This window comes from Pogoniulus pusillus, chromosome 36 (assembly GCF_015220805.1).
Source record: "Pogoniulus pusillus isolate bPogPus1 chromosome 36, bPogPus1.pri, whole genome shotgun sequence".
Classification (NCBI taxonomy): Eukaryota; Metazoa; Chordata; class Aves; order Piciformes; family Lybiidae; genus Pogoniulus; species Pogoniulus pusillus.
In genome coordinates, this window is record NC_087299.1 from 865,501 (window position 1) to 891,083 (window position 25,583).

At 56.2% G+C, this 25,583-nt stretch overlaps 1 protein-coding gene across 1 annotated transcript in view; it reads left to right on the forward strand.

Moving 5' to 3' along the window:
* Positions 1 to 20,748, forward strand: part of LACTBL1 (lactamase beta like 1) — a 29,576-nt gene extending 8,828 nt beyond the window's left edge. Inside the window, exons 4-7 of the mRNA XM_064172029.1 lie at positions 1,865 to 2,022; positions 5,883 to 6,130; positions 14,568 to 14,673; positions 19,770 to 20,748. Of these exons, the coding sequence (XP_064028099.1) occupies positions 1,865 to 2,022; positions 5,883 to 6,130; positions 14,568 to 14,673; positions 19,770 to 20,748 (1,491 nt within the window). The remainder of the gene's footprint in view (positions 1 to 1,864; positions 2,023 to 5,882; positions 6,131 to 14,567; positions 14,674 to 19,769) is intronic.
* The last annotated feature ends 4,835 nt before the right edge of the window (positions 20,749 to 25,583 follow it).

Sequence of the window (25,583 nt, forward strand, 5' to 3'; positions counted from 1 at the left end):
GATGAGGTCTCACCACGGCAGAGGAAGGGGGAGGAGAACCTCCCTTGATCTGCTGGATACACTCTGCTGAATGCCCCCCAGGTGGGTTTTGAATGCCTCCAGAGATGGAGACTCCACCTGAAGCTGAACATCAGATGCATAGGAAGACAGAGGTGTTTGAAGAGGGTTGAGGCAACAGCACCTCAGAAGTCTGCCCTTGGATTCTGCTTATCTGTGAAGACTGAAACCCACAGCAAGGATCCTGAACTACCTGAGACAAACTTTTCCTTTCCACAGCCTCAGCTTGTGCCAGGGCAGGTTCAGGTTGGATTTCAGGAACAGTTTCTTCCCAGCAAGGGTTCCCAGACACTGGCCCAGGCTGCCCAGGCTGGAGGTGGAGTCCCCATCCCTGGAGGTGTCTCAGAGTCCCCTGCCTGTGGTGCTGAGGGAGGTGGTGCAGTGGCAGTGGCTCGGCAGCAGTGGGGCTGTGAGGCCTGGGTGAGCTCCAAGGTCTCTGCCAGCCTCAGCAGCTCCAGGCTGTGGCAGCTTGAAATATTTTGTGATTCTCTCTCTGAGAAAACTTCAGGAGGCTCCTGCTTGCTGCCATGAGCTCAGGCTGTGCTCTGAAGTGCTGATGAACCTGACCACACCAGCTGGGCCACTGGCACCCGGGGAGGGGAAGACAACAAGCACAAGTGAAGTGTCTGCACTGCTGGCTGTCGGCTCCCTCGCCAGCCATGAGGACGTGACTCAGCTTGGTCTCAGATGCTGTTGCTGGGCTTGGAAGGTCTCTTCTTCTGCCTCCATCTTCCTGTGCAAGTGAGAGGGCTGCTGTGGGAGCATGGCCTGGCATTGGCAGAGTCAGACAAAGCAAGAGCAAAGCAGCCTGCTGGCAGGGCTGTGTGGAGCACAGCTGCCTGGTTGGGTCTGCACAGCCCTGGCACTGCAGGGAGAAAAGAGCAAGCACAGCTCTCTGGTGGCTCAGGGCTGCCTCTCAGAGTGCAGCTGCAACAGGAACAAAGGCTCCAGCAGGCTCCATGGCATGGACAGTGCCATGTGTTAGCTGAGGTGGCTGCAGCTTCTGCTAGAGTTCAGAGCCTCAGCTAGTGGAGCAAAGAGCAGGTACACACAGCAGCACTCCACAGGAGGAGGTGACAGAGGTGTTATGTGTGACAGTGTCCAAAGCCTTGCTAAGGTCCAGGCAGACTACAGCCACTGCTCTGCCTGCAGCTACCCACTCAGGACATCGTGGAATGCTATCAGGTTAGTCAAGCCTGATCTCCCCTTGGGAAATGCAGCCTGACTGCTCCTGATAACCTTCTTCTCTCCCATGCACCTAGAGATGACCTCCAGAACAAGCTGCTCCATCGTTTTTCCAGGGATGGAGGCGAGGCTGGCTGGTCTAAATTGGTTCCAGGGAACAGGAGGAAGAACTTCTTGGCTGGAGGGGTCCCAGAGCCCTGGCACAGGCTGCCCAGAGAGGCTGTGGAGTCTCCTTCTCTGGAGCCTTTCCAGCCCTGTCTGGATGTGTTTCTGTGCCACCTGCACTAGGTTATGGTCCTGCTCTGGCAGGGAGTTGGGCTGGGACATCTCCAGAGGTGCCTGCCAACCCCTAGCATCCTTTGAGCCTGTGATCTGTGATCCTGTAAGGTTTAAGCTTTGGGCTTTAACCCTGTAAGCATCATGGAGGATGAGCATCACATTCCCCTGCAGAGTGGACATGCAGGCAGGCAGAAAGATGCAGTGTGAGGAGTTCAAAGCAACAGAGCAGCTAAAACAGCTCCTTCTGCCAAAACCCATTGGGAGAACAGCACTCTCGAGGCCTGGGGCTCCTTCTGCCTGGCACAGCCCAGAGGCAAACTGATCCTCTGCCGTGGCTCTGCAGGTAGATCTGATGCTGCGGCAGCAGCTGCACAGCTCCGCCCTGCCTGCCCTGTCTGCCATCGCCATCTACAACGACACCGTGCTCTGGACCGGCAACTTCGGGAGGAGGAATGCCTCAGACCCTGCCTCGGTGGCACCCAACGAGTACACAGTCTACAGGTGAGGCAGAGCTGTGGGGGCTGGGTGCTAGCAAAGGAGCGGGGGGGGGGGGCCCAGACACGGGGAGCCTGTGTGCAGGAGAGCCACTGGCACATGACCCTTCTGCTGCCCCAGCTCTGGTGCAGAAGCCTCCTCTGGGTTACACTGAGCCTCTGCCAGACAGCTCCTCAGCTGCTCCTGCTGCACCAGCAGGGGCACAAGTGTGGGGTCACAGGGCAGTGGTCCCTCACGGCACAGGCTGCCCACGCTGGGCAGGGGGAGGAAGCTCTTCACAGTGGGGGCAGTGAAACACTGGAACAGGTTGCCCAGGTTGCTGCTGGAGGCCCCTCCCTGGAGACACTCTTGGTCTGGTTGACTGGATAGGGCTGGGGGATAGGTTGGACTGGATGATCCTCGAGGTCTCTTCCAACCTGGTGGATTCTATGATTCTATGAAACTTGATGGGGCCCTGAGCAACCCAATCAAGCTGAAGATGTCCCTCTCGTCCCCAGCAAGAGGGCTGGGCAAGATGGCCTTTGAGGGACTGTATTGGTCTGATTTAAGCTTTCCAGAGACTCAAAATAGCTAACAGAACAGCATAGTAACAGGATGCCTTCCCCTCTCCCCCTGTGGAAAGGAAGGAATTGGATTTAGAAAGCAAAAAGGGCAAAACACCCAGAGAAGAGTCTGGCTCCATGGGGAACTTCAACAGTAAATAAAAGGTAATTAAGGTAGGGGAGTTACAGAAGGTGTAGGGAAGAAGGTGCAAAATGTATCTACAACCAGATGGATGGGCATAGGTGGAGGCAGGTTCAGGTGGGGGTTGCCCACCATGAAGTAGGGTGGCCACATGGCAAAAGAGGAGCAGCAGGAGCCAGGGTGGTGCTGGCAGGCAGGGGGGACAAAGAGAGAGGGAAATAGGAAGCTCCTCTGGTTTTAGAGGGGCCCTAGCCAGGAGGTGGGAGTGAGCAAACCTCTGCACCTGGGGCCAGGTTCAGACCACCCCCAGGAGGGTTAACCACCTGCTGCATTCTGTGACTCTATGAGATGCTCTCCTGCTTGTGCCTTGCTGAGTCCTTTACTTTGGAGTATTTCATTTCTTTCTGCCAGCAGTTGAAATGGGACCAGCAGTGACCACCCTGGAGCACACTGTCCCTTGCACAGGGCTGTCTCCATGCTTAGAGGAGGACTAGGGCATAAAGCTGAGGATTGGAGGCTAGCACAGATCTTGTGAGCAGATGGAAGCAGTGGCATAGGATAAAGGGAAAAAAAAAAGTCTAGGGTGAAAAAGGAGGTTGGGAAGAATACCTGCTGCACACACAGCAGATCTGTGTATTTCTTCATCCCCCAGTGAAGGCAGAGCCATATTGGACAGATCCTCCTCGCTACAAGAAGGCCACTGAGGGGCTGGAGCATGTCCAAAAGAAGGTGAACCAAGCTGGGGAAAAGCACAGCTGAGGGAACTGGGGGTGCTCAGTCTGGCGAAGAGGAGGCTGAGGGCAGACCTCATTGCTCTCAAAAGAGACTGGAGCTAAGTGGGGTTTGCTCTCCTCTCACATGCAACAGGTGACAGGACAAGAGGAAACAGCCTCAAGCTGTGCCAGGGCAGGTTCAGGTTGGACATGAGGAGCAATTTCTTCCCAGTAAGGGTTCCCAGGCCCAGGCTGCCCAGGCAGGAGGCGGAGTGCCCATCCCTGGAAGTGTCTCAGAGCCTCCTGGCTGTGGTGTGGGGGCTGTGGTGCAGTGGCAGTGGCTCAGCAGCAGTGGGGCTGTGAGCCCTGGGCGAGCAGCTGGGCTGGGTGAGCTCCAAGGTCTCTGCCAGCCTCAGCAGCTCTGGTTCTGTGATGAGTTCTTTTCAGCTGAGGATAGAATCAAGCTCTCAGTGTGTGCAAAAACCCCAAGCCCAAACCAACCCCAGGGTGTTTGCTTCCTTCAAAGGTCTATCTGCAGTGGTTGGTAACTTTGCCACATGTGGAACATTTGGGCTGCACTCTGCCTCCCAAAGGTTGTCCTCAGAATGAACAATTCTGGGACGTTTCAGCATCTGTGCCTGGCTGATTTCTCCCCCCTCCCCCACCACTATCATGGTAAAATCCCTGCAGGGAAGCCCTCGTGCTGGTTCTTCCAGAACAATCGACAGATTTGGGTTGTAAGGGACCTGGAAGGTCATCTGGGTCCACCCCCTGCCTTGGCACGCAGGTAAGCAGCACAACAGAGCTGCAGTCCTCACGCAGGAGACCTCTGTAAATACCACTCTGCTCAAGTCACACAAAATCAGAGAGCACAGAATGGGTTGGAAGGAACATCAAAGGCCACCCAGTCCTGACCCCTGCCATCAACAGGGACACCTCCCTGCATCACAGGTTGCTCAAGGCCTCATCCAGCCTGGCCTTGAACACCTCCAGGCAGGGAGCATCCCCAGCCTCCCTGGGCAATCTGTGCCAGTCTCTCCCTGCCCTCACTCTCAACAGTTTCTCCCTCATCTCCACTCTCACTCTCCCCTCTTCCAGCACTAAGCTGTTGCTCCTCATCCTAACAAGCCCTAATCAAAAGTCCCTCCTTAGCAGCCCCTTCAGGTACTGGAAGGCCTCCCTGGAGCCTTCTCTTCTCCAGGCTGAGCAGCTCCAGCTCTCCCACCTGTCACATATCAACTCAGAACATGAAATGCACAATTTGTAACTTGACACATTTTAAGCTTCAAATACCAGCAAATGACAGAAGTGGTTAGGACATTCCCTAAGCAGGCATTTACAGGGGAGTGGCATTTTATGAATGGGAACAGGAAAGTTTCTGTAGCCCACAGCAGCCTGGGGAACACAACTGAGGGTTGTGTGGCAGTCCTTGGGGGCCAGAATTGAGGACATTAATTCAAACTTTACTTCCATTTTAGCCATTCCCTTCTGAATCATAGAATAGAATCAGCCAGGTTAAAAGAGAGCTCCAAGCTCCTCCAGTCCAACCTAGCACCCAGCCCTGCCCAACCAACCAGATCATCACAGCATCACAGTATCACAGTATTATTTGGATTGGAAGAGACCTCACAGATCATCAAGTCCAACCCTTTACCACAGAGCTCAAGGCCAGACCATGGCACCAAGTGCCACGTCCAGTCCTGCCTTGAAGTGCCCCAGGGACGGCGACTCCACCACCTCCCCGGGCAGCCCATTCCAGTGTCCAATGAGGGAAGAACTTTCTCCTCACCTCCAGCCTAAATCTCCCCTGGTGCAGCCTGAGGCTGTGTCCTCTCGTTCTGGTGCTGGCCACCTGAGAGAAGAGAGCAACCTCCTCCTGGCCACCAGGCACACAATGCCCCAGCTGGGCTTGGCTTCAACACCTCCAGCCACGGCCACTCCACCACCTCCCTGTGCAGCCCATTCCAGTGCCAATCACTCTCTCTGACAACAACTTCCTCCTAACATCCGGCCTAGACCTGCCCTGGCATAGCCTGAGGCTTTGTCCCCTTGTTCTGGCCCTGGCAGCAGAGCCCAACCCCACCTGGCTACAGCCTCCCTGCAGGCAGCTGCAGGCAGCAATGAGCTCTGCCCTGAGCCTCCTCTGCTGCAGGCTGCACCCCCCCAGCTCCCTCAGCCTCTCCTCACAGGGCTCTGCTCCAGGCCCCTCCCCAGCCTTGCTGCCCTTCTCCAAACACCTTCCAGCACCTCAACATCTCTCTGCAATGGAGGAGCCCAGAACTGGACACAGCACTGCAGGGGTGTCCTGAGCAGTGCTGAGTACAGGGGCAGAAGAACCTCCCTTGTCCTGCTGCCCACACTGCTCCTGAGCCAGCCCAGGATGCCATTGGCTCTTGCATTCCCCCACCCTACAGCTGCTTCTCACTGCTTCATTTCTCTCCCTGTGCCATGGCGTTGGCTGCCCGCTAGGATCGCCAGCGTCTCCAAGATCTTCCCCACCATCATGCTGTACAAGCTCTGGGAGGAAGGGAAAGTCACCTCTCTCGACGACCCCTTGGAGCGTTACGCCCAGAGCTTCGCCATCAAGAACCCTCTGGGGAGGCTGAAGGAGCCAGAGCAGAGGTACTCAGCAGAGGGTTCGGTGTTCCTGGAGAAGGGCTCGCAGCCGCCCAAGCCGTCGCCCGTCACGCTGCGCAGGATGGCCAGCCAGCTCTCGGGTGAGACTGCTCTGCCCTCGGCCCTGCCACTGCATGGACTCACAGAAGAGATGGGGTTGGAAGGGACCTCAAAGCTCAGCCAGCTCCAACCCCCAGCCATAGGCAGGGACACCTCCCACTAGAGCAGATCGCTCAAAGCCTCATCCAAGCTGGTCCTGAACACCTCCAGGGAGGTTGTGGAGCACAGAAGCACCCAACGTGATCTTTGATCACGTTGGGTGCTTCTGTGCTCCACAACCTCCCTGGGAAACCTGTGCCAGTGTCTCACCACCTTCAACCTGTGCCAGTGTCTCACCACCTTCAGCCTGTGCCAGAGTCTCACCATCCTCTGTGGGAAAAAACCTTCCGTAACATCCAGCTTCAGTCTCACCACTGCCACTTCAAACCCATTCCTCCTCCTCCTCCTCCTCCTGCCATTCCCAGACCTTCTCAATAGTCCCTCCCCAGCCCTCCTGCAGCCCCCTGCACATCCTGCAAGGCCACTCCAAGCTCTCCTCCAAGCCTTCTCCTCTCCAGCCTGCACAGCCCCAACTCTCTCAGCCTGTGCTCAGAGCAGAGCTGCTGCAGCCCTCTCAGCATCTTCGTGGCCTCCTCTGGCCTGGCTCCAACATTTCCATGTCCTGCTTGTGCTGAGGGCTGCAGAACTGCCCCCAGGACTGCAGGTGGGGTCTGAGGAGAGCAAAGTGGGAGAATCCTCTTCCTTGCCCTGCTGCCCATACTGCTCTGGCTGCAGCCCAGCACACAGTTGGCTGTCAGGATTGCCAGGAATAAAAGTGATGCTGTTCAGGCTTTTTCCTAGGATGGACTCTTAAGCTTCACAGAGGGCAGTCAGGATCCTTGGAAGCAAACTGTCAGCAGCCTGATGGAGTGCTAGTGAAGAGAGAGCCAATGGCATCCTGGGCTGGCTCAGGAGCAGTGTGGGCAGCAGGACAAGGGAGGTTCTTCTGCCCCTGTGCTCAGCACTGCTCAGGACACCCCTGCAGTGCTGTGTCCAGTTCTGGGCTCCTCCATTGCAGAGAGATGTTGAGGTGCTGGAAGGTGCCCAGAGCAGGGCAGCAAGGCTGGGGAGGGGCCTGGAGCACAGCCCTGTGAGGAGAGGCTGAGGGAGCTGGGGGGGTGCAGCCTGCAGCAGAGGAGGCTCAGGGCAGAGCTCACTGCTGCCTGCAGCTGCCTGCAGGGAGGCTGTAGCCAGGTGGGGTTGGGCTCTGCTGCCAGGCAGCCAGGGACAGAAGAAGGGGACACAGCCTCAAGCTGTGCCAGGGCAGGCTGAGGCTGGATGTTGTTAGGAAGTTGTTGTCAGAGAGAGTGATTGGCATTGGAATGGGCTGCCCAGGGAGATGGTGGAGTCTGTGTGCCTGGAGGTGTTGAAGCCAAGCCTGTCTGGGGCACTTAGTGCCATGGTCTGGTTGGGCAGGGCTGGGTGCTAGGCTGGGCTGGAGAAACTTGAAGCTCTCTTCCAACCTGCTTGATTCTATGAGTCTATGATTCTAAAAGGAAGCTCTTGTCCAGGCCAGCTGCTAGGGAAGGCCCCAGGCTGCACTGGGGCATCATTATCACTGACTCACAGAATGCCAGGGGCTGGAAGGGACCTCCAAAGCTCATCCATTCCAACCCCTGCCAGAGCAGGATCTCCTATACCAGATCACAGAGGAATGCATCCAGGCAGGTTGTGACTATCTGCAGAGAGGGAGATTCCACAGCCCCCCTGGGCAGCCTGTGCCAGGCTCTGTCACCCTCACAGGGCAAAACTTCCTCCTCCTGTTATTCCCAGTAGGGAAATGTCCATTTCTCTGAACACAGCAGCATGGCCCCAAGGGCACAAGAGGCTTTTGTCCTCCAGCCCTAAACACTCCAGTTTTTCCAGGATGCAGCTCTGAGGGTCAGAGTGGCACCAAACTGCTTTGAACAGATAGACCTTGGTCACTGAGCTAAAGTTAGCTGCCAGTGCAGCTCCTGATCTGGGATTCCTGAGCTATGAATAGCTTTGGACTTGCTGGCAGAGGACTACTAATCTGCTGCTACCTTCCTCATTGAGTAACTCTGTCACTAAGCCCCTAGGTGCTCCCAGGACTCAGGAGAACTTGAACCTTTCTCAGAAAGAAAGCTCCTAATGCTTGACTCTGGGATTCCAGCAGAACTTCATGGCCAGGGAAACTGCTGAGGCATTTGATCAAACTCTGCATCACCTGCATTGCTCCAGGCTGGAATAGATGCCCTAAAACTAGGACCTGAGGTCAGAGCAGCACCTAGGCAGGCTGCAGCAGCTCAGCAGAGAGTGCAGCATCTCCCCAGGCAAGCCAAAATCAGACAAAGGGATCCCCACAAGGATGATGTAGCTGAAATCTGGAAGCAAACAGCCAACCAGAAAAGGCCAGAGGCAGCAGGAGGCAGAGACAAAGCTGTGTGTGCACAACCCTGCCCAGCCTCTCTCCCTGCAGGCAAGGTCTTGTTTCAGCCAACTTGATGATGTCCCCAGAGGCACTAGAGTGGTCCCCTCTGCCTCTCAGGAGCAGATAAAGCTGCCCTCTTAGCTCCTTGCAGGAGCAGTGTGTGCTGGAGCTGCAGCTCCCAGCCCTGCTGCAGTTCCCTGCAGCCCTGTGAGGTGTGCCCTTAGAAACACCTGGAGGAAGCACTCCTCAAGAGGGTGCCAGGTCATAGAGCAAGTGGAATAGGTTGCCCCTACAGTTGGCTGAGGCCCCATCCCTGGAGATATTCTAAGTGAGGCTGGACAGGGCTCTGGGCAACCTGATCTAGTGGAGAATGTCCCTGCTGAGTGCAGGGGAGTTAGACCTCTGGAGGTCATGGAATCATAGAATGTCAGGGGCTGGAAGGGACCTTGAAAGCTCATCTGGTCCAACCCCTGCCAGAGCAGGATCACCCAGAGCAGAGCACACAGGAACAGATCCAGGCAGGTCTGCAATATGTCCAGAGAGGGAGACTCCACAACCCCTCTGGGCAGCCTGTGCCAGGGCTCTGTCACCCTCACAGGGAAAGAATTCTTCCTCAGGTTCACATGGAACCTCCTGTGCCTCAGCTTCCACCCCTGCCCCTTGTGCTGGTGCTGGGCACCACCCAGCAGAGCCTGGCCCCAGCCTCCTGGCACTCAGCTGCACATATTGATAACCATTGCTGAGGTCACCTCTCAGTCTCCTCTCCAAGCTCCCAGCCCTGGCTCCCTCAGGCTGTCCTCACAGGGAAGATGTTCAACTTCCTTCATCATCTTTGTGGCTCTGTGCTGGACTCTCTCAAGCAGCTCCCTGTGCTTCTTGAGCTGGGGGCCCAGAACTGGACACAGTACTCCAGATGTGGCCTCACCAGGGCAGAGTAGAGGAGCAGGAGAACCTCTCTCGACCTACTCACCACAGCCCTTCCAATCCACCCCAGGATGGCATTGGCCCTCCTGGCCACCAGAGCACACTGCTGGCTCCTGGCCATCCTGCCAGCCACCAGCACTCCCAAGTCCTTCTCCCCTTCACTGCTCTCCAGCAGCTCAGTCCCCAGCCTGTCCTGATGCCTGGGGCTGTTCTTTCCCAGGTGCCAGACTCTACCCTCACCCCTGCTGAACTCCATTTCTCCCTGCCCAGCTCTGCCTGCCCAAGTCTCTCTGGAGAGCAGCACAGGCTCCTGCTGTGGCAGCCACTGCAGCCAGCTGTGGTCAGCAAACTTGCTGACAGTGCTCTCTGTGCCCCCCTCCAGGTCATTAATGATTACACTGAATAATACTGGGCCCAGTACCGACCCCTGAGGGCCTGTGGTGGTTACAGGCCCCCAGCTGGACTGTGCCAGTGACCAGCACAGGTCCCTTCCAGCCCAGCCAGTTCTGTGTGCAGCCATCTGCTGCTGCTGTGAGGTTTGCACCTTTCACACTCCTGTGTCTTTACTGCTCTAGGAGGGGGCCCAGAACCCCACACTGCCAGGGCACACCAACAGACCTGCCCCCGGACAGTCTAGCAGCAGGACAAGCACAGTTTCAAGCCCTGCTGGAGATGAAATGCCTGCTGAGGTGGCCTTACCTTCCCTGGCTGCCAAAGGGGAAGAGGCTCTGCTTTAGCGCCAGGACCAAAGCCACTGCCTGACGTTCTGTAGAGGGTTTTCAGCTCAGTGCCCCCAGGGGAAGCTGCTCTCTGAGCTCCTCTCATTAGCTGTGCTCTTCCTCGCTGTTACAAAAGGGGCTCCAAAGATTTTCCTCCTCAGCACTCGATGGGGACATTGCTGGAGGGAAGCTCCAGCTTGTTAAGGCTCTGATTTCCAAATCCCTGTGACTGACAGCATGAGAGGCTCCTGTAAATTATTAACAGCATGCTTGTCACATCAATTAGCAGCCCACGAGGTAGGAATCAATGGCTGTGGAGCTTCTGCTGTGCTCACACAGCCTCGGGGCTCTCATTTCTAATGACCCTCAGGAGGCTGCACAGCTGCTGTGGTGCTGCTGGGAGGCTCCCAGCAGCGCAGTGCTTCCTCTGGTGTGATGAAGGAGCCTTTTGTCTGCTCAAGGTGCTCAGGGCTCCTCTTACCTGGTCACTCAGCTGCACAGATCACCACGGACTGGCAGCAGGGAAAGGGCTTCTGTTCAGGTCCAAGCCCCCAGGTCAGGCCAGCTGAGCCAAGCAGGTGCTGCTGCCCCAGCAGAGCCTGCCGTGGTGAGGCACAGGCTCACCAAGCAGATGGTTGGAGAACATTTCCTGGCATGGCCCCTCCCTGATTTCCTTCCAGCCTCTAAATCAAGGCCAGCTGTAGACAGCAATGAGGTTTTCATTCCAGATGTAGTCCAGGTTCTGGCCTTGGCAAGCCACAGATCTGTGCAAAGGAGCTCCTGGCTGAAAGCCACGGGGATGTGGTGTGAGGGACACAGGCAGTGGTGAGCTAAGAGCTGGACTCAGTCAGCCTAAAGGTCTCTTCCAACTAAACAACTCTGTGGTCCTGTGAGGAGATTTTAGGGAATGCATATTCTGAGGTGTGGGATTAGAAATGCAATGAAGGTCAACCTCCCTAGGGTCCCAGAACTAACTTCCATCTTCCTACACTCGTGTGAAGGTTTGGGAGTTCCCCAGCCCCTGCTCTTGTGAACTCACCCAGACTAGACTCAGCTGGCTGGAAGTTAGGGCATGAGGCTTTGCAGCCACAGCTCAGCACGAGCAGATAGCTACAACATTGACAGCTTCACACAGGCAGACACAGGCTAAAGGCAGTACAGAAACACAACTCCCCTCCCAGAAACCAGCATCCCCAGGATGGGGTCCCAAACACTCTGCCACCTTCTTTCCACCCCTCTACCTTATCCCAGGGTTTGTCTTGTGTGCCAGGTGAGTTTGCAGGATCAGCAAGGGAGGTTAGAAAGAGAATTAGTTGGGTTACACAGGGGCAAAAGCACAGACACTGACAGACAGAGGCTCACAGTGGCTTAAATGTTTGTGTTCTTGGTTTGGTACTTCTCAGCGAGCCCATGAGTGAAGCAGACAGCAGCACTGCTTTCTTTTCACAGCCTATAACCTAAGTTTTCTCATTAAAATATTCCAATTAGCCTCAAATCAGCACAGAAAGCCTGAATCAGTGCTGCTGGAGAGGAGAGGAGAGGAGAGGAGAGGAGAGGAGAGGAGAGGAGAGGAGAGGAGAGGAGAGGAGAGGAGAGGAGAGGAGAGGAGAGGAGAGGAGAGGAGAGGAGAGGAGAGGAGAGGAGAGGAGAGGAGAGGAGAGGAGAGGAGAGGAGAGGAGAGGAGAGGAGAGGAGAGGGGAGAGGAGAGGAGAGGAGAGGAGAGGAGAGGAGAGGAGAGGAGAGGAGAGGAGAGGAGAGGAGAGGAGAGGAGAGGAGAGGAGAGGAGAGGAGAGGAGAGGAGAGGAGAGGAGAGGAGAGGAGAGGAGAGGAGAGGAGAGGAGAGGAGAGGAGAGGAGAGGAGAGGAGAGGAGAGGAGAGGAGAGGAGAGGAGAGGAGAGGAGAGGAGAGGAGAGGAGAGGAGAGGAGAGGAGAGGAGAGGAGAGGAGAGGAGAGGAGAGGAGAGGAGAGGAGAGGAGAGGAGAGGAGAGGAGAGGAGAGGAGAGGAGAGGAGAGGAGAGGAGAGGAGAGGAGAGGAAAGGAGAGGAAAGGAAAGGAAAGGAAAGGAAAGGAAAGGAAAGGAAAGGAAAGGAAAGGAAAGGAAAGGAAAGGAAAGGAAAGGAAAGGAAAGGAAAGGAAAGGAAAGGAAAGGAAAGGAAAGGAAAGGAAAGGAAAGGAAAGGAAAGGAAAGGAAAGGAAAGGAAAGGAAAGGAAAGGAAAGGAAAGGAAAGGAAAGGAAAGGAAAGGAAAGGAAAGGAAAGGAAAGGAAAGGAAAGGAAAGGAAAGGAAAGGAAAGGAAAGGAAAGGAAAGGAAAGGAAAGGAAAGGAAAGGAAAGGAAAGGAAAGGAAAGGAAAGGAAAGGAAAGGAAAGGAAAGGAAAGGAAAGGAAAGGAAAGGAAAGGAAAGGAAAGGAAAGGAAAGGAAAGGAAAGGAAAGGAAAGGAAAGGAAAGGAAAGGAAAGGAAAGGAAAGGAAAGGAAAGGAAAGGAAAGGAAAGGAAAGGAAAGGAAAGGAAAGGAAAGGAAAGGAAAGGAAAGGAAAGGAAAGGAAAGGAAAGGAAAGGAAAGGAAAGGAAAGGAAAGGAAAGGAAAGGAAAGGAAGAGAGGGGAGAGGGGCTGGGGAGGTAGATACACTTTAGGCCAAGCCTGGAATGGTTCAGGGAAGTTGAAGCCCTCTGCAGGGAGGAGTGGAGAACAAAATGCTGCTCAAAGAGGCTGATGCACTCATTTGTGGCCAAGGGCACACAGTGGCATGGAAACACAGATCCTCTGTGTCCTTCTCTTCCAAAAGGCACCTGAGGAGGTGAGGTATTTTTAATCATTAATTTAATTAAGGTATTTCTACTGCAATGTGGAACTGGTCCCAGAGCAGGGCTTACACTGCCTCGATTCAGGAGTCCATGAAGCACTACAGGCTGGGGACAGAGAGGCTGAGAGGGAGCTGGGGGTGCTGGGAGAGAGGAGCTGCAGAGGAGGCAGCAGTGCCCAGGTGGCCAAGAAGGCCAATGGCATCCTGGGCTGGCTCAGGAGCAGTGTGGGCAGCAGGACAAGGGAGGTTCTTGTGCCCCTGTGCTCAGCACTGCTCAGGCCACCCCTGCAGTGCTGTGTCCAGTTCTGGGCTCCTCAATTCAAGAGAGATGTTGAGGTGCTGGAAGGTGTTGAGAGAAGGGCAGCAAGGCTGGGGAGGGGCCTGGAGCACAGCCCTGTGAGGAGAGGCTGAGGGAGCTGGGGGGGTGCAGCCTGCAGCAGAGGAGGCTCAGGGCAGAGCTCATTGCTGTCTGCAGCTGCCTGCAGGGAGGCTGTAGCCAGGTGGGGTTGGGCTCTGCTGCCAGGGATAGAACAAGGGGACACAGCCTGAGGCTGTGGCAGGGCAGGTTCAGGCTGGATGTTGTTAGGAAGTTGTTGTCAGAGAGAGTGATTGGCACTGGAATGGGCTGCCCAGGGAGGTGGTGGAGTCTGTGTGCCTGGAGGTGTTGCAGCCAAGCCTGGCTGGGGCACTGAGTGCCATGGTCTGGTTGGTTGGGCAGGGCTGGGTGCTAGGTTGGGCTGGATGAGCTTGGAGCTCTCTGCCAACCTGGTTTAGTGTATGTGTTTGTGATTCTATGATACTGAGTCCTGCAGCACAGAATGAAGAGGTCACAGAATCAGAGGATGGCAAAATGATAGAGGTTAGAAGGGACCTGTGAGGATCATAAAAGATCTGTTGGAGAGGGTCCTGAGGAAGCCACAACAATGATCAGGGGTTGGAGCAGCTCTGCTACCAGGACTGGCTGAGGGAGCTGAGGGTGTTCAGGCTGGAGAAGAGAAGGCTCCAGGGAGACCTAACAGCAGCCTGCCAGTGCCTGAAGGGTGCTGCAGGAGAGCTGGGGAGAGACTTCTGACACGGGCTGGGAGTGACAGGATGAGGGACAAAGGCTATGGGCTGGGAGAGGGGAGAGTGAGAGTGGAGATGAGGAAGAAATCCTTGCGAGTGAGGGTGGGGAGAGACTGGCACAGGCTGCCCAGGGAGGCTGTGGAGCACAGAAGCACAGGATGGGATCTTTGATCTTCAATCACATTTGGTAATTCTGTCATCCACAGCCTCCCTGGAGGCTGTTCAAGGCCAGGTTGGATAAGGCCCTGAGCAACCTGTTCTCGTGGGAGGTGTCCCTGCCTATGGCTGGGGGTTGGAGCTGGCTGAGCTTTGAGCTCCCTTCCAACCTAACCCATTCTATGGTTCTGTGATCTGGTCCAACCCCCTCCTAGAGCAGCATCACCTGGAGCAGATCAGCCTTGCAGCACATCTGCTGCGTGTCTACAGCACATGGCTGAATCTTCCCCTCCCTCCCCCCATTTTGGCACTGGCTCTGGCCTCTTGCTCAGGACCATGACCTGTCTCAGGTGGTTAACTTCTCTTCTCTCTGGCGCAGGTCTGCCCAGGAGGCTGCGATCTACAACCTTGCTGTGGAAGGGCAGCACACAGGATGCTTTGGCTCTCCTGAAAGATGATGTCTTGGTTGCTGACCCAGGAACCAGGTCAGCTGTGATATGTTTCCATGAGTGACCAGGGCAGATATGGTACACTCTGCTATCCCTGTGATGCACACAGCTCTAGGCACTGGGCTTGTGTCCTGCAGTCACACCAGCTCCAGCTCCATGGCCAATGGAAAGAAGAGAGCCTTTCCTGAGGGAGCTTCATGCCTCTGTCTGTGCACTTGTCCCAGGCTGGAAAGACTGACTGCTAGAGCTGTGAGAAGGTTCTCATGTGTCTGAAGCCTGAATGAGAGGCACAGATGAGGCAAATTCCTCTGCTGTAGCTTGGTCCAGTGAGCCTTAAACTGTGAAAGACTTTCAGAAGTGAAAGGAATCACAGAGTGCATCAGGTTGGAAGGGTCCCTCAAAGGTCATCTTGTCCAACCCTCCTGCAGTAAGCAGGGACATCCTCGACTAGATCAGGTTGCTCAGGGTCACATCAAGTTTGATCATGAATGTCTGCAGGGATGGGGCCTCAGCCACACCTCTGCATAACCTGTTCCAGCACTTCACACAGGACCACAGAGTGCCAGGGGCTGGAAGGGACCTCCAAAGCTCCTCCAGTCCAACCCCTGCCAGAGCAGGATCACCCAGAGCAGAGCACACAGGAACACATCCAGATGGCTGTTTAATATCGCCAGAGAGGGAGGCTCCACAGCCCCCCTGGGCAGCCTGTGCCAGGCTCTGGCACCCTCACAGGGCAAAAATTCCTCCTCATGTTTCAATGAAACTTCCTCTGCCTCAGCTTCCACCACTGCCTCTCTGCACAACCCTCACTGTGCAGAGCCTCCTCCTGATGTACAACTTAAATCTGTCCTGCTTGAGTTTCAAACCATCACCCCTTGCCCTGTCACCACAGGCCCTTGCAAGAAGTCCCTCCCCAGCTCCCTTCAGGCACAGGAGACTGCTCTAAGGCCTCCCTGCAGCCTTGCCTTCTGCAGGCTGAACAGCCCCAACTCTCCCAGCCTGTCCCCACAGAGGAGGTTCTCCAGCCCCCAGACCACTCTTGTGGCCCTGTTGGTTTAAGGTGGTTTAAGTCCCTCAGGCTGATGGTGCTCTGTCTGTTGTGATTGCCACAGCTCCAAGCCAGCCTCCAGAGCCTGCTAAAAACTCCCTTGGCTGAGCTGCAAATGCTCAGCAGCAGGCAGCAGGGGAGGGGAAGCACTCAGGCAGACCTCAGCCTGTGAAGGTTTTAAAGAACAAAATTGCCTTTAAAATTAGTTTGCCCTTGAGTGCTGATGGTTCCCCATGGCTTAAACTCTGCTCAGTGCTCTGCTCATGGCAGCCTTGCTTTGGCCTTGTCCCACGTCCTGCAAGAGTTTCAAGTAGATCTTCCCTAGAGGATCTTCAGAATTTAATGCATCCACCTTCACTGGTGTTTGTATTATGCTTACCACTGAGATCCTGGGGTGGTTCTGGTTGGAAAAGCACTCTAAGACCATCACATCCAGCTGCCAAACTGAGACCACCATGGCTGTGAAACCATGTCCCAAAGTGCCATAGCCTTCCAGGGATGGAGACTCCATCAGACATCCACCCAGAGTGCATCAGCTCCTTACACTTGAGTTTAAATCTGTCTCCAGACTGCCCTGCTGAGGCCATGCCTGGAATGCTGTGGCCAGTTTTGGGCTCTCAGAGTTCAAGAGACAGAGATCTGATACAGAGAGTCCAGCAGAGAGCTATGAGGATGAACATCTCTGCTGTGAAGAAAAGCTGAGAGGTCTGGGACTGGTTAGTCTGAAGAGGAGAAGGCTGAGAGAGATCTGAGCAATGCCTACCAATAGCTGAGGGCTGGGGGGCAGAGGCAGGGGCCAGGCTCTGTTCAGTGGCACTGGTGACAGGACAAGGAGCAGGTTCTGCCTCAACATGAGGAGAAACTTCTGTGCTGTGAGGGTGGCAGAGCCCTGGAGCAGGGCCCAGAGAGGCTGTGGAGCTTCCTGCTCTGGAGACTTTGAAAGCCAACCAGGCTGTGTCCCTGTGTGCCCTGCCCTGGGTGCCCCTGCTCTGGCAGCAAGGGGGGACTGGGTGATCTCTGGAGGACACTTCCCACTGTTAACCTTCTGTGGTCCTGTGGTCCTTGGCTACACTTCACAGCTAACAGATGTTTCTGCCTAAAGGAAATTCCTCTTCACTGATACATCATTATTCATTTCTAACTCATTGCTCTGGGCATGTTGAAATTCAGCTCCCTTGCAGGCTAAAAAAATAGATGCAGAATATATTCTTGGGAGAGAAATATATATGGAAACCACATCTGGAGAAGAGAAGGCTCTGGGGAGACCTTCCAATGCCTGTAATGGGCTGCAAGAAAGCTGGGAAGAGACTTTTGATTAGGGCTGGTAGTGATAGGATGAGGAACAATGGCTTAGAGCTGGGAGAGGGGAGACTGAGGGTGGAGATGAGGAAGAAACTGTTGAGAGTGAGGGTGGGGAGAGACTGGCACAGGCTGCCCAGGGAGGCTGGGGATGTGCCCAACCTGGAGGTGTTCAAGGCCAGGCTGGGTGAGGCCTTGAGCAAGCTGCACTGGTGGGAGGTGTCCCTGCCCATGGCAGGGAGGTGGAACTGGAGGAGCTTTGAGGTCCCTTCCAACCCAACCCAGTCTATGGATGGATGAAGTTGAGAGAAAATGAGTGGCTAATGTGAGCTTTGGAGACAGGCTCCAGTGCAGGCTCTGGGAGCACAGAAGGGCAGGGGAGTGCTGTGTGTGCAGCAGCAGCAGCAGACAGCCCAGCCTGAGAAGTGAGTGCTGGGCATGGATGGGACAGGAGCTGCCCGAGAGCAGCAGTGGCAGCTGTGCAGAGGAGCTGAAGAACTGCACTGAACCTGGGAAGGACTGAGAAATGTGAGAGGAAATGCAGGGCAGGGAGCAGGCAAACAGCTGGGGAGGTGAGCAAGCTGCTTGCTCCCAGCTGGGCCACGTTAGATGGGCACTGGATGAAAGACTAAGCACCTGAGCTTGCCTTGTTCTGCTCTCTGGGTGTGCTGCTGCTTGCTCAGCCAGCACGAGCCAGCTGCTCAGCTCTGCTGCTCTGCACATCCCAGCACCTCCAGCCCTTCTGGATCATCTTTAAGCCCCTTTCCAAGCCAACCCATTCCATGACTCTCTGACCATGATCTCATTCAGCTGAATGGGCTGGAAAGGGTCGAAGTGACACTAAACTGATGTCAACAGGCCCTAGAGAATTGAGTGGCTGCACACAAGCACCAAACACCCAGAGCAGGCAGGCTGGAAATGCCTTTGAGAAGCACTTCCCCATTCATGGCTTTGAACTTCCTTCAAGCAGAGAGACTTGAAAACCACCTGATGGATATGCAGGACTGAAGCACTCAGGGATCTTTGCTGGTTGAAGGTTGCTGGGTGCTGCTCTGTAGCCCTCTCAGTGCTGTTTAAGAGCTTTTAGTGCCCTAAGGTAGCTTAAGTGTTGAAGTGATTATCCCACATTAGATCTCCAAAGCAGCTTACCTGGGATTTGGAGACCTTTGAGGTAAGCACCTGTGACTCAGCTCCTGAAAGGAGTGGATCTGTTCTCTGGTGAACCATAACAATCAGTCAGGAGATGCAGGCTTTGAATGGCTTTGGCAGCTCAGTTTTCCATCTCCATCTCTCGTGCTCTACCTGGAGTTCAACAGCTCTACTAATGCTGCTGTAAGAAGAAACTTTAGCAGAGGGCTTGGGGTGCTGGTGGGGGAGAAGCTGGACAGGAGCAGGCTGCGTGAACTTGCAGCATACAAGGCCAAGGGCAGCTTGGGCCAGAGATGGAGAGAGGGGATCCTGCCCCTCTGCTCTGCTCTGCTCTGGGAGACCTCCCCTGCAGGGCTGGGGCCAGCTCTGGAGCCCTCAACACAGGAAGGATCTGGACCTGATGGGAGAGGATCCAAAGGAGGCCATGAAACAAATCAGGGCTTGGAGCAGCTCTACTGTGAGGACAGGCTGAGGGGGCTGGGGGTGTTCAGCCTGGAGAAGAGAAGGCTCCAGGGAGACCTAACAGCAGCCTGCCAGGACCTGCAGGGGCTACAAGCAGGCTGCAGAGGGACTGTGTGCAAAGGGCTGCAGGGACAGCAGCAGGGACAATGGCTGCAAAGTGGAGCAGAGCAGATTGAGATTGGATGTGAGGAACAAGTTCTGCAGCAGGAGGCTGCTGGAACACTGCAGCAGAGTGCCCAGGGAGGTGGCTGGGGCCATCCCTGGAGATGTTCAAGGTGAGGCTGGACAGGGCTGTGGGCAACCTGCTCTAGTGCAGGATGTGCCTGCTGAGTGCAGGGGTTGGAGTGGATGAGCTTTGGAGCTCCCTTCCAGCCCAGACAATTCTTTAGAATCATAGAATCACAGAAGGGTTTAGGTTGGAAGTGAGCTCAAAGTTCAGCCAGCTCCAACCCCTGCCATAGGCAGGGACACCTCCCTCTAGAGCAGGTTACTCAAGGCCTCACCCAGCCTGGTCCTGAACACGTCCAGGGAGGTTGTAGATGACAGAACTGAAGAATGTGATTGAAGATCTAAGATCCCATTCTGTGATTCTGTGCTCCACAACCTCCCTGGCAACCTGTGCCAGTCTCTCACCACCCTCCCTGCAAACAACTTCTTCCTCACATCCACTTTCAATCTCCCCTCTGCCACTCCAAACCCATTCCTCCTCCTCCTGCCATTCCCAGACCTTCTCAATAGTCCCTCCCCAGCCCTCCTGCAGCCCCCTGCAGATCCTGCAAGGCCACTCCAAGCTCTCCTCCAAGCCTTCTCCTCTCCAGGCTGCACAGCCCCAACTCTCTCAGCCTGTGCTCAGAGCAGAGCTGCTGCAGCCCTCTCAGCATCTTGGTGGCCTCCTCTGGGCTGGCTCCAACACTTCCATGTGCTGCTTGTGCTGGGGGCTGCAGAGCTGCCCCCAGCAGTGCATGAATTCATGATTCTCTTTCTTGACTTAACAAACCCCAAGCAGCAATGCTTCTTTTTCTCCCTGTCCCTCCTCCCTCTCTCCTCTCTCTTTAGCCTCCTGACAGAGACTGCTAATTCCCCCTCCCCACAGCAGGGACCCCAGCCCCTTCTTTTGCACAGTCCTGCCCCCACTGAGTAAAGCTGACCCAGGTGTGCTCCTCCTCCTTTTCAGATGCCACTACAGCAACTTGGCCTTCTCCCTGCTGGCACACGTCCTGGCTGAGCATGCAGCCGAGGGGCAGTACCAGCGCTGGGTCTCAGAGAACATCCTGGACCGCCTGGGCATGGAGGACACAGGCTTTGACATCAGCCCCCCCATCCGTGCCCAGATGGCTGTGGGCTTCTACGGCAGCCAGCAGCCGGCGCCCCTCTATGACCTGGGCTGGTACAGGCCTTCTGGCCAGATGTACTCCACAGCTGCTGACCTCGCCAAGCTCGCCATGGTGCTCCTGGGCACCTACCACCGGCGCCTGCTGGAGCCCGACACGGTGAAGACGATGCTGACCCCACTGCTCAAGTGCTCCACCGAGTACTTCGCCAACAAGACCGGCACGCCCTGGGAGGTCAACGAGCAGCGGGGCTACGACGTCGTCAGGAAGGACGGGGACCTCGACGGCTACGCAGCTACCTTCTCTCTCATCCCCAAGCTCCGCCTCAGCTTCATCGTGCTGATGGCAGGGCCCAGGCCCCAGGGGGCAGATATTGTGGCTCAGACCTACGAGTATCTCATCCCTGCCATGGAGACGGCGTTCAGAGAGGCAGAGAAGAGCTTGCTTCCTCCTCCGAGCCCCAGCCCCTATGTTGGCTACTACACCTACTCCAACCTGACCTTCTACGAGATCAAGGTTGGCCCCAGGGGGGTGCTGATCATGCAGCAGTTTGGGCCTCACGTGGAGGAGCTGATCCCTGAGAAGTTCCGGACGATCAAGCTGCACCACCTGGAGGACCGTGTGTTCCAAGTGGTTTTCGACAAGGAGTTCCCCTGCGTCCTGCACCTGGGCTCTGCCTCCATCTCCCTGGAGACCCAGAACGGGCAACTCTTCAACTTCTACCCCTTCGACCGCAAGGGTTTGTCTCCCGGCTTCGACGCGCCAGGGCTGAACACCTACAGCGTGGTGCGGGTGCTCCGCAAGCCTGTCTTCTACACCTAGCTGTGCCCCCTGCTCCTGCCACCCTGCCGCCCTGCTGGCTCCAGACCTCTGCCCTACCACACCCTCCTGTCTGCCTGGCTTTGTGAACACCGTCTGAGAGGGAAAGATGGTGGCAGATGACTCCTTTGCCCGATAACTCCACCACATCCCACTTCGTGTGGGTCAAGTTACTGTGTCCAGTTCTGGACCACTCAATTCAGGAGAGATGTTGAGGTGCTGGAAGGTGTTTGGAGAAGGGCAGCAAGGCTGGGGAGGGGCCTGGAGCACAGCCCTGTGAGGAGAGGCTGAGGGAGCTGGGGGGGTGCAGCCTGCAGCAGAGGAGGCTCAGGGCAGAGTTCGTTGCTGCCTGCAGCTGCCTGCAGGGAGGCTGCAGCCAGATGGGGTTGGGCTCTGCTGCCAGGCAGCCAGCAACAGAAGAAGGGGACACAGCCTGAAGCTGTGGCAGGGCAGGTTGAGACTGGATGTTAGGAGGAAGTTGTTGTCAGAGAGAGTGATTGGCACTGGAATGGGCTGCCCAGGGAGGTGGTGGAGTGGCCGTGCCTGGAGGTGTTGCAGCCAAGCCTGGCTGGGGCACTTAGTGCCATGGTCTGGTTGGTTGGCCAGGGCTGGGTGCTAGGTTGGGCTGGCTGAACTTGGAGCTCTCTTCCAACCTGGTTGATTCTATGACTCTGAAATGAATTTTAGGGCTTGCAGTCCCTGGTGGTGCAGAACAGGCCAGCCAGGAACTGCAGGTGCCTGCAGAGGGAAGAGGAAAGAGGTGGGAATGTGCTGGGGGAATGGTGTTTGGGTGCCACTGATTGAAGCCTTCACTCTGCATTGTCTGTCTGATGATCACCAAAGAACTGAGGATTCCCTGTGTCCTTCTTTAGTCTAGGAGTGTTTGCAAGGCTCTTAGGGAGCCATCTGCCATGAAGAAGATTTTTCACCTAGGTCTGCCAAAAGCATTGTGTGCTAACACCAGCCTGGTACCAGGCCCTGCTGGGGCTGGTACCAGGGGCTGGGGACCCCTTCCCTTCCTGGGTCACAGCAAGGAAAGTGTGGGTGGAAAGGGTAGACAGAAATATGATTGTGTCTTGACCCCAGGGATTTCTCTGCCAGCAGTGGTCACACAAAGGCTGAGGGTGCCATCTGGACTTCAGTACATCATTTGACACTGCCTCCCCTGTGATGCTTTGGGAGTTACCCATCCTATGGAAACACCCAGCCTAGGCTCAGCTGGCTGGAGGTGCAGAATGAAGCTACATTTACAGCCTAGAACAACTTACAAGCAGATGTACACACAACAGACACAAACATTTACAGCTGCTGGCAGAAATGGACAGGTTAAAGGTAACACAGAAACACAGCTCCCCTCCCAGAAACCAGAGCCCCCAGGAGGGGCTCCCAACAGCCCTTCCAACTTCTTTCCACCCCCCACCCTTATCCCAGAGTCTGCCTTAAGTGCAAGGTGAGCTGGAAGGATGGGCAAGGGGGGCTAGAAGCAGAAGGATTGGTTGGGATAGACAGATCCAAGCAGAGCAGCAGAAGCCCAGGGAGAAACCACAGACACCAACTCCTACAGCCAGAACTGTCTTATCTGCATCAGTGTCCTTGCTCTTGTACATCTCAGCAAGCCTGTGAGTGAAGCAGACATCAGCTTTGTTTCCTTCTCACAGCCTGTCATCTAATTGCTCTCATTAAAATAGTCCAATTGGCCTCAAACCAGCACACCCCCACAGCACCCTGCTGAGGAACTGGCTGCTCATAGCTTGGGTGGGTGCTCCACTGGGTGAAACACTGCCTGATGGCAGGGCCCAGAGAGGTGGGGAATGGAGATAGCTCCAGCTGGCAGCTGCTCACCAGTGGTGTGCCCCAGGGCTCAGTGCTGGGGCCAGTTCTCTTCAACACCTTCATCAGTGGTTGGTTGTGGATGTGGGGGTTGAGCACCCTCAGTAAGTTTGCAGGCGACACCAAAGTGTTGAAGGTAGAAGGGCTCTGCACTTGGCCAGGCTGGAGCAATGTGCCAAGGTCAGTTCTGTGAGGTTTAGCTACCCTGACTGCTGGGTGCTGCACTTGGGCCACAATGACCCAAAGCAAACCCCAGGCTGGAGGCAGAGAGGCTGGAAAGTTGCTCGGCAAAAAGGACCTGGGGGTGTTGACTGACAGGCAGCTGAAGGGGAGCCAGTGTGTGCCCAGCTGGCCAAGAAGGGCACCAACATCCTTGCTTGGAGCAGGAATAGTGTGACCAGCAGGACCAGGGTAGTGATCATGCCCTGGTACTGGGCACTGGTGAGGACACATCTCAGATACTGGGTTCAGTTTTGGGGCCCTCGCTCCAGGAAGGACATTGAGGAGCTGGAGCTGGTCCAGAGAAGGGCAAGGAAGCTGGGGAAGGGTCTGGAGAACAGGGCTGGGGAGGGGCAGCTGAGGGAGCTGGAGGTATCTGGTCTGGAGAAGAGGAGGCTGAGGGCAGAGTTCATTGCTCTCTAGAGCTCCCTGCCAGGAGGCTGGAGCCAGATGGGGGTTGGGCTCTGCTGCCTAGTCTCAGGTGGTAGAAGGAGAGGAAATGACCTGAAACTGTGCCATGGGAGGCCTAGGTTGGAGATTAGGAAAAAATTCTTTGCTGCCAGAGTGGTCAAGGACTGGTACAGGCTGCCCAGGGAGGTGGTGGAGAGCCCATCCCTGGAGATGTTTCAGGAAACAGGTGGCCATGGTACTCTGGGACATGCTTTAGTGGCCATGGTGCTCTCAGGTCAACAGCTGAACTTGAGGATGCTTTCCAACTGAAATGGTTCTGTGATTCCCCTCTCATCTGCTGGCTGCACTCCTCCTGATGCACCCCAGGATATGGTGTCCCTGGAAGCTGGATTTTATCTGCAAGTCCAGGGGCTCTGGGCTGCTGAGAATGGCATCAGCCTGGCAAACACAGCCAGCCAGGTCTGAGCCAGCCCCTTGCAGCTCTTTTCTGCTCTGAGAGGTTCCACACTCCACCACTGCAGGGGATTCACCTCAGCTGTAAAGCAGATAGCTAGAACAGGTTGATGACTCTGCAGGGGGGGGTGCCAAGAGGAAGGTGCCAGGCCCTTTGGTGGTGCCCAGAGTTAGGACAGGGAGCAGTGGGGAGGAGCTAGAACACAGGAGGTTCTGCCTCAACATGAGGAGACACTTCTGCCAGAGTGGTGGAGTCTCTCTCTCTGGAGGTTTCAAGACTCATCTGGATGTGTTCCTGTGTGACCTGCCCTGGGTGGTCCTGCTTTGGCAGGGAGCTTGGGCTCTGTGACCCCTGGAGGTGCCCTCCAGTCCCTAATCACATTCGATGAATCCCCATCCTCTGCCTGGCTGAGGCAGACCCAATCCTTCCTATCCCAGCAGCTCTCCAGGCACAAGAGAAATCTCTTCTCAGTCTGCCTGCCAGGTGAGGATACAATCCCTGCTTGTTGCATCCACACCCCCTGCAGACCTGCAGCTCCCTGCTTAGCAGGCCCACAGCCCAACACGGTGATGTTTGTCCTGGTCCCATGGGAAGAGAACATTGGTTAAGACTCCTTCCCTTTTAGAACTCCACCTTCTGGAATAGGAGCTCCAGAGAGGAGGACATCAAGTTTCAACCTTCAGCCTATGTTTTGACAACAGCACTGACCCCAGGGAACAGCACTGACCCCAGGGAGCAGCACTGACCCCAGGGAACAGCACTGACCCCAGGGAGCAGCACTGACCCCAGGGAGCAGCACTGACCCCAGGGAACAGCACTGACCCCAGGGAGCAGCACTGACCCCAGGGAGCAGCAGTGACCCCAGAGAGCAGCACTGACCCCAGGGAGCAGCACTGACCCTAGGGAGCAGCACTGACCCCAGGGAGCAGCACTGACCCCAGGGAGCAGCACTGACCCCAGGGAGCAGCACTGACCCTAGGGAGCAGCACTGACCCCAGGGAGCAGCACTGACCCCAGGGAGCAGCACTGACCCCAGGGAGCAGCAGTGACCCCAGGGAGCAGCAGTGACCCCAGGGAGCAGCACTGGCCCCAGGGAGCAGCACTAACCCCAGAGAGCAGCAGTGACCCCAGGGAGCAGCAGTGACCCCAGGGAGCAGCAGTGACCCCAGGGAGCAGCACTGGCCCTAGGGAACAGCATTGACCCCAGGGAGCAGCACTGACCCTAGGGAACAGCACTGACCCCAGGGAGCAGCAGTGACCCCAGGGAGCAGCAGTGACCCCAGGGAGCAGCACTGACCCCAGGGAGCAGCAGTGACCCCAGGGAGCAGCAGTGACCCCAGGGAGCAGCACTGACCCCAGGGAGCAGCAGTGACCCCAGGGAGCAGCACTGGCCCTAGGGAACAGCATTGACCCCAGGGAGCAGCACTGACCCCAGGGAGCAGCACTGACCCCAGGGAGCAGCACTGACCCCAGGGAGCAGCAGTGACCCCAGAGAGCAGCACTGACCCCAGGGAGCAGCACTGACCCCAGGGAGCAGCACTGACCCTAGGGAGCAGCACTGACCCCAGGGAGCAGCACTGACCCCAGGGAGCAGCACTGACCCCAGGGAGCAGCACTGACCCTAGGGAGCAGCAGTGACCCCAGGGAGCAGCACTGACCCCAGGGAGCAGCACTGACCCTAGGGAGCAGCAGTGACCCCAGAGAGCAGCAGTGACCCCAGGGAGCAGCAGTGACCCCAGAGAGCAGCAGTGACCCCAGGGAACAGCACTGGCCCCAGGGAGCAGCACTAACCCCAGGGAGCAGCAGTGACCCCAGGGAGCAGCAGTGACCCCAGGGAGCAGCACTGACCCCAAAGAACAGCACTGACCCCAGGGAGCAGCACTGACCCCAGAGAGCAGCAGTGACCCCAGGGAGCAGCACTGAC